At 38.3% G+C, this 13,346-nt stretch overlaps 1 protein-coding gene and 1 pseudogene across 2 annotated transcripts in view; one reads left to right on the top strand and one right to left on the bottom strand.

Annotated features, from left to right (window-relative positions):
• The window catches only part of RNF14 (ring finger protein 14), a 23,603-nt gene extending 11,973 nt beyond the window's left edge, over nucleotides 1–11,630 (bottom strand). Inside the window, exons 1-5 of the mRNA XM_006866201.1 lie at nucleotides 11,477–11,630; nucleotides 9,765–9,916; nucleotides 6,507–7,034; nucleotides 5,423–5,651; nucleotides 2,115–2,287 (exon numbers count right to left, since the gene is read on the bottom strand). Of these exons, the coding sequence (XP_006866263.1) occupies nucleotides 2,115–2,287; nucleotides 5,423–5,651; nucleotides 6,507–7,034; nucleotides 9,765–9,916; nucleotides 11,477–11,630 (1,236 nt within the window). The remainder of the gene's footprint in view (nucleotides 1–2,114; nucleotides 2,288–5,422; nucleotides 5,652–6,506; nucleotides 7,035–9,764; nucleotides 9,917–11,476) is intronic.
• Nucleotides 11,631–12,747: 1,117 nt separating this feature from the next.
• On the top strand, nucleotides 12,748–13,339 carry LOC102814718 (annotated as a pseudogene). Its single transcript, XR_438735.1, has one exon. The product of XR_438735.1 is annotated as a basic transcription factor 3 pseudogene (transcript).
• The last annotated feature ends 7 nt before the right edge of the window (nucleotides 13,340–13,346 follow it).

The following is a 13,346-nucleotide window of genomic DNA, read 5'->3' as shown; positions in this document are numbered from 1 at the left end:
TATGATGTTCTTGATGTCATCCCACAACTCTTCTGGTCTTCGGTCTTTAGCGTTTAATGCATCAAATCTGTTCTTCAGATGGTCTCTAAATTCAGGTGAGATAAATTCAAGGTCATATTTTTGCTCTCGAGGGCTTTTTTTCATTTTCTTCAGCTTCAGTTTGAATTTGCACATCAGTAATTGATGGTCTTTTCCACAGTCTGCCCCTAGCCTTGTTTTCACTGATGATATGGCACTTTTCCATCTTCTCTTTCCACAGATGTAGTCAATTTGATTTCTATGTGTTCCATCTGGCTATAGCTGCTAATGTCAAATAGATTTTGTCTGAAAGCAGAAAATACCAGAAAGATGTTTATCTATGCTTCTGACTGTGTGGATCATGACAAGCTATGGACAACATTATACAGAATGAGTATTTGGAAACAATTGTGCTCATGAGGAACCTATACATAGACTAAGAAGCAGTTGTTTGAACAGAACAAGCAACACTGACTCGTTTAAAATTAGGACAGCTGTGCGCCAGGCTTTCATTATTTCACTATACTTGTGCAATCTATATGCTGAGGAAAAACTCAAGCAGCTTGATTATATGACAAAAAATGTGGCATCAGGGTCGGAGGAAGACTCATTAAACAACCTGTGATATGCAGATAATACAACCTTGTTGCTGCAAGAGGACTTAAAATACTTACTGAGGAAGATCAAAGACCATAACCTTTTGTATGGGTTACACCTCAATCCTCCAACCCTCCAATCCTAATCACTGGACCAATAAATAACATCAAGATAAACTGATAAAAGATTGAACTTTCATTTGCTTGGATCAACCATCAACACTCATGGAAGGAGCAGTCAAGAAATCAAACAACATATTGCATTGGGCATATCAGCTGAACAAGACCCTTAAAGTGTTCAAAAGCAAAGATATCAATTTGAGCACTAAAGTACACCTGACCCAAGCCTGTTATTTTTCAATAATCTTATGTGAAACTTGGACAGTGAATAAAGAAGACCATAGAAGAAGTGATGAATCTGAGTTGTGATGTTAGAGGAGAGTATTAAAAGTACCATGGAATGCCAAAAGAACAAATAAATCTGTGTTGGAAGAAGTACAGCCAAAATGCTCCTTAGAAGCCAAGATGGTCAGACTTTCTCTCTCCTACTTTGGACATATTATTGGGAGGGACCAGTCCCTGTAGGAGGACATTATGCTTTGTAAACTGGAAGGTCAGAGAAAAACCCAACAAGAAGGATTGGCACAATGGCAGCAGCAATGGGCTCAATTGTAGCTACAACTGTGAGGTTGATGCAGCAAAGGCCAGTGTTTCATTTTGTTGTGCAGAGGGTCACCATGAGTCAGTACCGACTAGATAGCACTTAACAACAAGAAAACTGCTCAGCAAGAGCACCGTGGCTCTATATGATAACCACTGGTTAGTGAACAACCAGGATCGAGAATCGAGCCTGCCAGCTGCTCCGTGGCAGAAAGATGAGGCTTTCTTCTCTCTATAAGATTTAAAGCCTCAGAATCCCTACACAGGCTTACTATGAGTAGGAGACAATTTGAGGACACTTCACAACAGTTCAGCAGAAATAGTTCTGATGAAAAATCACACTTGATTTTTCTTTTTAAAATGACAGGTGAGTTAAGATTGATTGTAACTCTAGGATGGCCTCCTCCTAAACCATCCAAGTTTCAGGTGACTATAATTTGAGAAAGATTCCCTGGGAGGCATAAATAGTTAAGTGCTTGGCTATTAACTAAAAGATCAGTAGTCTGATTCTATTCAGAGGTGCCTCAGAAGGCAGGTCTAGTGATCTGTTGCCAAAACATCACAGCCTTTGAAAACCCTATGGAGCAGTTCTACTCTGACACACATGGGGTTGCCATGAGTCAGAACTGACTACATGGTGACTGGTTTGGTGGTTGTGTTTTCATAATGTGAAAACAACTGTCCCAGTGTAAATGCACTTTGAAAAGGAAATCTACATACATTTAAGGAATATTTAGTAACAAATTTGCATCTTCTAAATGAAAAGGTTTAATCGATACTAAATGTGTTTTAACATGTTTGCAAATCTGTTTACTTCCAAGTCTGTCCCAAAATCATTACCTGTATGGGAGTCCCACAACACGGACAGCTTTTTGAGTTCTTTTCTAGCCACTCCTTACTCTCCATCTCTTCCAGTGTCTTCTGAATCACCCTCTTACCATACCTCTGTTCCAAAAATCTTTTATTGGCCTCATCTGCTTGCAGGTACTCATTTCGTAAATCTATTAACTTATCTAGAAAGTGAAATGGAAAATTAATCTTTATGCAAATTTGCAAAGCTGACTAAAAACCATTAAAAATGGTCATAACCTTGACTACTCAACAATGTTATTCCTGGGACTTTATCATAAGGAAATAATTCAAAGTAAAAGGCACATGTATAGAGATGCAGATTATAATGGAAAACAAATTAAAAGCCTTGGGGAATAGTTATGCATGGGAGAGCCATTTAATAATATTCAGTTATGAGAAACTTGTAATTATAACACAATTAAAATGCTCATTGTAGAACTCAGAGAAAAATCTTACTTATTTTACAACCATGTAAAAATTATACATGCACAGACAAAGAATGGAAGGAATCCCCCCTCAAATAAAAAAGATAGATTTGCTAATAGTAGTAGGATAATGGAGTTTTTTCCTCTTTGATTTTATTAATGTTGATGTTATTTATGCAATAAATAGTATACAGTTAAAGACTTGATCATCTAAAAAGACACACTGGCTGAAACAGACATGTTTAATGATGTTCTACTAGGTTGGCATCATTTATCATTTGGTAACGAGGAAGGCCTAGGCAGTCCATAAAAGCGCCTATGGCTTAAGGGCAACAACTGACTGTTTGGTTTTGTGTATAAAAAAATCAGTGAATAAAATGATCACCCCTCAGTCTCACCCTGTGCTATGCTTTGTTACAGGTGCTAAAAGTTCCTCCTGTTACGTTTCCCCTGGATATGCTTCAATCTGACTTCTATTACTCTACTATTAAACTCAACTGGAAAAGGCAACCAATCTCAAAGGTTTTACCTATAGACAAGGGGCTTTTTGCACAATTCCATTACCTTAATTTTTGTTTTGTTTTTAATGGTGTTTATTTTACTGAATACCAGAGTCCTTCTGCATACAAAGGCATTAGGTCTTGAAAGGTAGTTTTCAAATTTATTTCTTAGCCCACAGAGTCCACAGTTGCTTAAGCTACAGTCTAGGGATACACTGCTACCAATCACGATGTGTGCTGTCACTTTAAAATTTTACAAATAATCATATTTTCAGGGGTGATATTTTAAAATTATAAATATGATTTTCTTATGTGTCTTATGGACTTATGACATTGGTCCTTTCCTGCGTGAAGCATCTTCTGAAGAACATTTTTATTTATTAAATAAAGGAAAAGGGTTAATTACCTTAATTTTTGAATGCTATTAATTAGCTTCAAAACCTCTCTCAACAAAGAGTCCTGGGAATGCACTGAGTTAAGAGTTGGTCTGCTAACCAAAAGGTCCACAGTTGAAAACCACCAGCCACGCTGCAGCAGAAACATGAGAGTCTGCTCCTGCAAACATTTAGTCTTGGAAACCCAAAGCACAGTTCTATTCTGCCCTATAGGGTCACTATGAGTCACAATCAATAATATCCTCATTATTTTATTAACTCATTGTTGTTGTTAAGAGTTGTCGAGTCAGTTTTGACTCATAGAGACCCTAGATAGGGTTTCTTTGTAGGAACAGGCCACATCCTTCTTCTATGGAGTGGCTGGTGGGGTCGAAACACCAACCTTGTGGTTTGCAGTCCAGTGCTCATTCTACAGAGTCACCAAGCTCCCTTTACCAGTTTACTTCCCCCATACTATTTAGAGGTCAGTTTCCCCTTCTATACAGTGGATATCACCTGGGGCAAAAGCCTAGTCACACTTTTTCCTTCACCTGTGTTGTGCAATTCCACAGCTCCATCATGGCTCCTTAGATGAAGCAAACATGGACCTTTTATACTGACATTTTTATCCATCTAGCATTCAGCTGTGCATAAGACTGCTACAGGTCGGTACCGACTCGATGGCACCTAACAACAACAACAACAGCAATTCAAAGCATTTTTGTGTTCCAACACATCTTAAGGACAAAAGGTTATTGCGTTAATATTCTCAAAATGATAAAATTGTTAGTTCACAGATTTTATGTGTGTATCTTCCTAATTTGTTGAAGTCCCCAAGTCTATGGCATCTTTGAGTTCTTCCCCAAATGTTGTTAAACACCTGTAAGGTATCTCAGCCTCTCAATGATAAGATTACACTCAAAATGAAATCCACTGCCTTCAAACTGATTTCAACTCATAGCAATCCTCTGGGACAGAGCAGAACTGCCCCACAGGGTTTCCAAAGCTGTATTTTACTTGCTATCTCAAACCACTTCTGGTGAAGAGCCAGTTCCTCCCCCAATCTGTTATGGGTCAATAGATATGTATTTTTAATTTTTGCACTAGTTCTTTTATAAAATAAAAAAATAATGTATTATTAAAAGGGTTAAAAATGCTAGCCTAAATTTGCAAAAAATTATTTTGTCAAATTGCTAAAAAGTTTCTAACCCCGATTTCTATACTTATCTCGTCAAAGACTGGGAAAACAAACTTAACAACTTCGACAAGATCAGTTCATTCATCTTCAGAATAACCTATGAAGTAGGTATTATTATTAGCTACCCAAAGTCCAGTTAAATCAAAGTCAGGGATCTCAGTTCCCAGTTATCTAGATCAGAAAGGGTAAATGGCTTTCACTTCCTATGCCTACTTAAACAGCTTTCTGTAGCATTGTGTTGAGGAAGATTCAGAGGGCTTCACAGGCTTAGTGAGAGAACATGACTGATGATTGATCTGAAGTATGTGCCATGGAAACAAGATACTCTGTATGTGCAACCAGGGTCTACATTATTCCATGTTCATAGAAAGTACCTTGCCACTCCTTCTTCTGGAATGTTCCTCCTTGATTTTGGCCTGGCTTGCTTTCTTCCTTCCAGTTTTTATTCAAACCACTTTGTCAATAAGACCTCCCCTTGTTTTCCTAACTAAAATCCCAAACCCCCTCCCACTCAGAACATTTCATATCTTATCCCTGCTCTAATTTTTCTCCTTAGCACTTACCACGACCTCATATCCTTATTTCTTTTGTTTGCTTGCCTCTCTCACTAGAAAGCAAGTTCCATGAGGACAGACATTTTGTCTCTTTAAGTCACTACTGTTATCTCCAGCACCTAGGACAGTAACTGGCCCAAAAGTGTATTTACTGAATCGCTCCAAATTGAAAAGGTTTTTTGGTTTTTTTTTGGGGGGGGGGGGGGGGGGGGGGAGGGAGTTCAGTTGACTTGGCCACAACCTACCTGCTGTCACCTTACAGGGAGAGACCCCATGGTAGGTCAGTCTGCACAAGGTACAGAAGGCAAAATTGCAGCTGGAGCAGATGCCCATGGTGCAGCCAGGCTCTTGCATCACAGGTAGCTGGCAGCACGGGCGGGGGCAGTATACCACATCTGCCATCAGGTCCAAGGTGGACTGGAGGAGAAGGCGGTCATAACGGGCAAATAACTCAGCTTCCACTAGCTCTTTGACCTGGAGGGAAATACAAAACACTACAGGTCTGATGATTTCTGGACCAGTTCTGATTCTTAAGAGATCCTAGGAATGCTGGTACAAACCAGATGTGCACATAAATGAATACCCTGTCTTACTACCAAAATTGAGTCAAGTATGGAAATAGTCTTAGCTGAGGTGGTAGGTACAAGGGTCAACACATTACTTAAAACTAAGCAAACGGAAAACTTTAAGTGGGTACTTATTACTGTAAGTCAAATTAGGCTTTAATAAAATTTGTAAAAACAAAAATCAATGCCAAGTGGGCTGTCCTTATTAACAACTCCAAGAGATGACCCTTGCAGATCCCAATCACATAAAAAGCTAAGAAGCGCTTCCCCAAGGTTAATGGGCTCCTCATTCACTCAATGCCATTGAGTCGATTCCAACTCCTAGAGATCAGAGAGGACAGAGTACAACTGCTCCATAAGTTTCTGAGACAGTAAATCTTCACGGGACCAGGCAGTCTCATCTGGTGGGCTTGAACCGCCTGCCCACCATGCAGACAGGAGCACATGGCTTAGCCTACTGTGCTACCAGGGGTCCTTGATAGGACCCTATCAGATATACAATAAATAACCAGAATTACTTTTCATTCATATGTAAGTTCAGCAAAGGAAACACTGACATTTGCCTAAATGCACTATGAGTCAGAACTGACTTGATGGCACTTAACAACAAAATGGACCCCAGAATTCTCGATACAGAGAAACAAATTGTGGGCTGGCTCCACAGCCTCAGACTGCTCTGGTAAGTCTTATCAAGGAAGCTCCTGAGAAGATAGCTCCTCTCGTAAGGGAGAATTAAGCAGCTGCCAGCAGAGTAAGCAGTTACCTGACCAGGAGTAGCCACCGAAGGGCACTTTGGTTCTGGACAGTTGAGGCACTGCACTTGGCCATCTCTGATCTGGATTTCGAAGTAGTCCTTCAGACAGGCTTTGCAGTATACATGCCTACACTCCAAGAAGTACATGCATTCACTACCCAGCTTGTCACAGAAACAGATATTGCACAGGAACAATTTACTGTTAAAGCACTTTTTCTGCTGAGCTTGATCAAAGTCCAAGATTTCCTGGATCAGACTTGACAATGATTCCACATCCTGCACGGCTCTCTCATCTATGGCTTCTTCTTGGTCTACATCAGATCCAGCAGCCCCTCCAAAATCGGGTTCTGTGTTGGGTGAGGCTTGCACTGCCTTTCTCTGCATTTTTCCCTGAGAACCCATCTTGAGCTCAAAAGGAGAGACAATATTGAGGTATGCAAGAGTCTCTTCCTTAAGAAACTGCATCCAGGCAAACAGGACCACACTGCCACGGTATTCTTCCCACAGATTGTCCAGGTGTTTGCACAAAGCAGAAAGCTAGGAGAAAGAAAAAAAAAAATGAAGATGCTAGGGATGTAGAAGAGATGATACCAACTCCTGATTTTCCTTTAAACCTTCTTAACTTGTAAGTTAGGCCCTGACTCTACTTTTTAACTGCTTTTACAAACTGTGTTTTAAAAAATAGCACCAATACTCTTAGCGGAGCATTTCTTAGTCTATTCAACCACAACAAACTCAGAAGCTAGAAGGACCATGAAAACAAGAGAAGTGCCAAGACTTCATGACTGGTGAGGGAAAACTAGAAGTTATTTAAGAGCCACTGAAATGCAGAATGTTTCCTATTTTTTATCCACTCCAATATTGCTATACATCTCATTTAGGAGAAAGAGACCTTGTTCCACAATTAAATTTTCCTATTCCTTTGGAATCCTAGCTTTGTGGGTGTCATGAAATAATGGTTACAATAAATATATTTACCAAGTTTTTAAGTTAATTATGACTTTCAGTTCCATCAAAACACCAACTCACATGAAAGAATCACTAACAGTGTTCATGTATTCATTCAACTAGTTAAAACTGGTTTTAACTAGGCAATCTGGGCTTACATCAGGTCCTGGTTAATGGACAGAAGCAGACAGGACATAATTATACAATCTCAACATGGTCTGCCTGCCATGTGAAAAGCTCACATGACCCAAGTTAAGCAACCCAAGTTTAAACTATTTAAACTTTCCTCCTTAAAAAGTGGTCTGTTCAATTTGAAAGGTAAATATAAGAGGATTTTCCATTAGATATGTAAAATATTTGTAAATTGAGCTCAAGAACCATAAACAGCTTTTAGTTTCATGTAAACATCTAAAAATAACTCTTCCAGATGACAAACAAATATTGAAAATTGCAATAACAAACGAAAAAAGATCACACTTTCTGTTTTCCTTGTGGCTCTTCACTAAACCCTGCACAGGTACGCAAACACTTGTGGAAAAGTTCAAGACTAGACAACTAGCACTCTGTCACATATGCATGAATATGCACAAGGTCAAACTTGTTTTTGAGAAACTCTGCTGAAGTCTGCAAAATGTAATAAATACTAAAAGGGGAGCTCTGAGTATTGTGTTAACCACAAGATTCATTGAAGAAACCATTCTTCTCCATCCTCATTTTTTTTCCATCCTATCTCAAAAGGGATGCACATTCATTGTGAGGGAAGAGACAAAGTGAGGAAAAAAGTGTAAGCAAGAAAGAGACTGTGTGTATGTACACTGGGGGTCAGGGGAGGCGACACAAGAAAATACCCACACTCCAATTCAGTGAATGGCAGGTCCATGTATCAACTTCTCTATCAAAAGGTGTGATTCATGTCAATGAATCAGGGCCCAGCCAACAAACAAAAACTGAACCATGGGACATAGACCAATTAAAATGCCAACTAAACATAAAAATTTGATAATGAATCCTACTATAATTTTAGCTTTAAAACATAAATTAATATAAGCTCTTCTCCCCACAAAAGTCAGCAATAAGTAGATGCTATTTGGCTGGAATATGAAGGTACAACCACATAAACTAATCCTGGTGTGTGTGTATTTATGTATGCACACACACATACACACACACACATCTATACAGGAGTATAAAGCATCAAGAGCTCTCTGGAGAAATGGCTACCAATATCTCTACAATTAAGTCAAGTCTCAGTGATCTAAATGTCAACCAGCCTTGATATTCTTGTTCATATAATCCACTATCTTCTCTTGCATTGCTTCGAGCACAGACTGTTGTTAAGTGCCACTGAGCTGATTCCAACTCATAGCAATCCTGTATATTAGAATATAAAGTAATATTTCCTTTCATTCTGCATGCACTATCATTTTTAAAGTTCAATTCTGTTATTAAACCATTAGCTCAATTATGCAAAAGATTAGAGTAGTGAATGAAAACTACAGGATCAAAAAGGAAAAACTGACAGGCTATATTCCTTAAGGTCAGCAACTCTTGACAGCTTTTGTCTTAATATATAGCAGTCTATCAATCTTCATCATGATTTCTAGAAAAGGAACTGCTATTGATCTAGTATCTATCCCAGAATATTTTAAATTAGCTTCAAGTTATGCTTATGTCTCAATCAAGAGTTGAGGCTGTCACTAGACTGGAAAAGGAAATATAATATGGAGGAAATGAAGGCTCTTAGTATCATGTGTGTGCCCTTACTGAGATGATCTACAGGAATGGGACACATTTCTATTTCTGTGTATGTAGATCTATGTGAGAGTGGTTCACTAAGATTTTTAATTAATAGACAGATCTTTTAAAGTAAAATAGGAAATTAGTTTATTATAACAGCATTAGCTTAATTTTCAGTTAATTTTCCTAATTACAATTAAATCTTTCATTTAAGGAATAAGAAACTGAGGGGTAAAACAGGACATCAAAATCTGAGGAAAATGAGAAGGACCTCATAGTGTTCATTACAATACCAATTAAAATGGGAAAATAGAAAGATAGAAACAATACACTTGATTAAAAATTATTCCTACTGCAAACCATAGTGATTAGAAGCATTAATTACTGCCATTCCACTCTACAACACCAAAGTATTTTCAATTCATTACCATTAGGATTCATGAATGCATGGGGAAAAAAATTCACAAAATCAAAGCCATTTGTTCTTCATGCACTGAATTCAATATTATAGTTTTCCATTAAAGATTTTTTTTTTTTAAAGTTTCTACAAATGGATAGGAGAAATTAACTTCCGGGTCTAACCTGAGTTGGTGACAGCCATTTGCCACTAAGTGTGAATGAAGGTGGGGAGGAGGATGGATAATCTGGTGGAAGTTCAAAGTTCAGCACAAGTGGAGGCAGAAAGCAAATGGTGTATTCAAAGCCACTATTCTGGAGACACTCATTTGAATTGCCTGAACCAAAAACAAAAATTAGAAAGGATCAGTTGGTCAGCACTTGAGTGTCCAATACTGTTAAGCAGTGCTCAAGACGACATGCTTTAGGTGATAGGCTAAATGTTCTCCCCCAAAGCACTACTCTATTCCTTAAATTAACTTTTATCACCTTCATCACACACAACTTATTCTTATAAACACTTTGAGTACAATTCCTAACACTAATGATAACATACAATTTTTTGTTGTTGTTTTACAGACCATTAAAGACACATTCGGTGGGGGTGGGGGACACATTCAGAGAAAACAGTGTTTATTTCTACAAGCAGTCATGATCTACTTATATCGGCATGTGACAACAACCATAAATCATATAATTGGGGAAATCTGTCCCAACACAAAGATCTCAGGTTTGAGGGCAAGCTACAACACATAACACTCTCACGATCAAAGTTTCATTTCAATTTTCACACTTACTTTCTTTAGTCAATGCCTTTATAGTAAAAACATTTTGAGAAAATGTAAATCAAGGGCTTCTATGAACGTTATTATCAAAAGCAGCAGTATTATTTTTTCTAAAGTAAAAGGTCACATGTGTATGGAATTGAAATGACTCTGGAAACCAAAGTATAACAAGCACAATGGTACCTGAAAGTTTTCCATGTTTTCACATACACTATACCTGCTTCTCACTTAGCACCATGGCTAAGTTCCGAAGACCAGGTTATTATGTGAAAATTGGTACTATGAAAAAATGGAGGATGACCATATCAAACCACAAAATGGAGGATGACTACATCACTAAACAAACTGCCAAATTACATCATTACAGAACTGTCAAGCCACTGATAATCATTGCCCAGCCAAACTGACACATCCTTAACCATTAGCTCCAGCATTATTCTTGCCTTGTTGTTGTTGTTAAGTACCATCGAGTCAGTTCTGACCCATAGAGACCCTTATAGGGTTTCCGAGGAGCAGCTGGTGAGCTTGAACTGCTGACCTTGCAGTTCAAACGGCTTTGCAGTCTGATACATTAGCCCACAACGCCATACCAGGGCTCCTATTCCTGACTGTTGTTGTTGTTGTTAGGTGCTGTCGAGTCGATTCCGACCCATAGTGACCCTGTATAGGGTGTCCAAAGAGTAGCTAGGACCTCACAATTCGACACTGCCAGACATAAAGTCGTTAATGTGTAAAACAGATGGATAGATTTTTTACTATGGTTGTAAATACTAAATGTCAGATAATGAGACAGTCAATAAGTGAGGACTATTTTATGTACTATTTCATTATCCCTACCTAACAGGCAGTGACTCATCGCTGATAAATTGCTAGTTAAAGTGAAGATTAGCATGCGAAAATACACAGGATAATACTTTAATTTAGTGGTCAAAAAGGAGGAATCAAACTTAAAACAGCTTACCCCCATTCAATTTTCAACTAAGACAAAAACATGCATTAATGCTATAATATATTATTAATAGCTACTACTAATGAGTTTAAGGTACATTCAGAAACTGAGAATAATCATTTTTTAGAAATAAAAATTTTGTTCAAGAGAATATTGTGACTAACCGCTCACAAATATCTTGAAATTTTGTGGCAAATCCAAATAGATCCTGGTTTCTCCACCTTGGACAGATTCTGCTTTTCTAAATTCATCTCCATCATAAATACTTGCCAAGGCCAGCAATTCATCTTCCTGAGCTTCCCGGTCCTCTGACGACATTTAATTTTCTAAGGAGCCAAAATTCATTCAAACTAGTTAAGAAAAGTAGGTTTCTCACAAACAACTGCAAAGGATTAATTAATATTCTCACTTCTTTGCTAAATTAAAAACAGGTATGTATCTAGCATTTCACTAATTTTCAATAGCAACAACTTTAAAAAAAAAAAAAAAAAAAAAAAGCTGTGATGCTTCTAATTATTGATTTTGACCAGTTGGGATTTTATGACTAACTTTGTGGAAAAAGCAAATATTATAAACTGTTTCTGAAAAAGGGCAAATTATACGTTATTTTGATTTCTCCACAGAATTTCACAAAGTACCTTGTTTACAAAAGGTGGTAGTGGTGATTATGTGCTACGGAGTCGGTTCCGAATCACAGAAACCCTGTATAAGGTTTCCAAGACTGTAAATCTTTCCAAGACCTCACCTTTCTCCTGCAGAGTGGCTAGCAGTTTCAAACTGCTAGCCTTGTGGTTAGCAGCCAGATGCATAAACCAATAACAATACCAGAGCTCCTTTGCTCACAAAAGAAGTTGAGGCATATTTTATACACTTCTAAAAAACACATGATTTCTTTCAAGTCCACAGACATCTCTATAGCAGGGTTCCTCAATCTCAGCACTATTGACCTCTTATGCCAAATAATTTATTGTTATGGGGGGCTGTCCTGTGCACTGTAGGATGTTTAGCAGTAATACAGGCCCCTCTCCCCCCTAATTCTAGCAGCATGCTCCCACAATGGTGACAATAAAAAATGTCTTTGTAGGAAGTAAAATCACCTCTGGCTGAGAACACCCTGGTTTGGAGGATGTTTCAGGAACAGACACTACATAGAAAGTTAGGTAACTGCGCATGCAGCAAAGTAACATTAATTTTTTGACATTAATACCAGATTTTGTCAAATCTAAAGAAGCCATCAATTTTAGGATCTAATATTATTTTAGACAACACTAAGAATGAAAATATACTAAAACAGAAGTGTGAATCCATGTTTTTTTCATTGCAGAGACAGATATAACACAATTTGAGAGAATTTAAATGTGAAAAAATAGTCAGTAATAATCTATGGAAAATTCACTTAAAAAAATTACTATTGCCCTCTAGCTGCCATCTTGCGTCCCCGCGTGTGTGTGCCTAATTTCAGATGGTCTGCCAAAGACCCCTCCTGAGCGCCAGCCCTGGTCCCCCAAGAGGTCCCATTTCCTCTCTGACAAGATGAAAGAAAGGATCATGAATCGAGAAAAACTCGCCAAACTGCAGGCACAAGTGCGCATTGGTGGAAAAGGAACTGCTGGCAGAAAGAAGAAGGTGGTTCATAGAACAGCCACAGCAGATGATAAAAAAAAACTTCAGTTCTCCTTAAAGAAATTAGGGGTAAATAATATTTCTGGTATTGAAGAGGTGAATATGTTCACAAACCAAGGAACAGAGTGATCCACTTTAACAATCCTAAAGTTCAGGCATCTCTGGCAGCCAACACTTTCACCATTACCGGCCACGCTGAGACAAAGCAGCTGACGGAAATGCTCCCCAGCATCTTAAACCAGCTTGGCGCAGACAGTCTGACTAGTTTGAGAAGACTGGCTGAAGCTCTGCCCAAACTATCTGTGGATGGAAAAGCACCACTTGCTACTGGAGAGGATGATGATGATGAAGTTCCAGATCTTGTGGAAAATTTTGATAAGGCATCCAAAAATGAGGCTAACTGATAGAGTT

The sequence above is a fragment of the Chrysochloris asiatica genome, unplaced genomic scaffold (genome assembly GCF_000296735.1).
Source record: "Chrysochloris asiatica unplaced genomic scaffold, ChrAsi1.0 scaffold00087, whole genome shotgun sequence".
Taxonomy (NCBI): Eukaryota; Metazoa; Chordata; class Mammalia; order Afrosoricida; family Chrysochloridae; genus Chrysochloris; species Chrysochloris asiatica.
The sequence above is the reverse complement of the archived record's forward strand: the minus strand, read 5'-3'. Positions and strand labels throughout refer to the sequence as shown.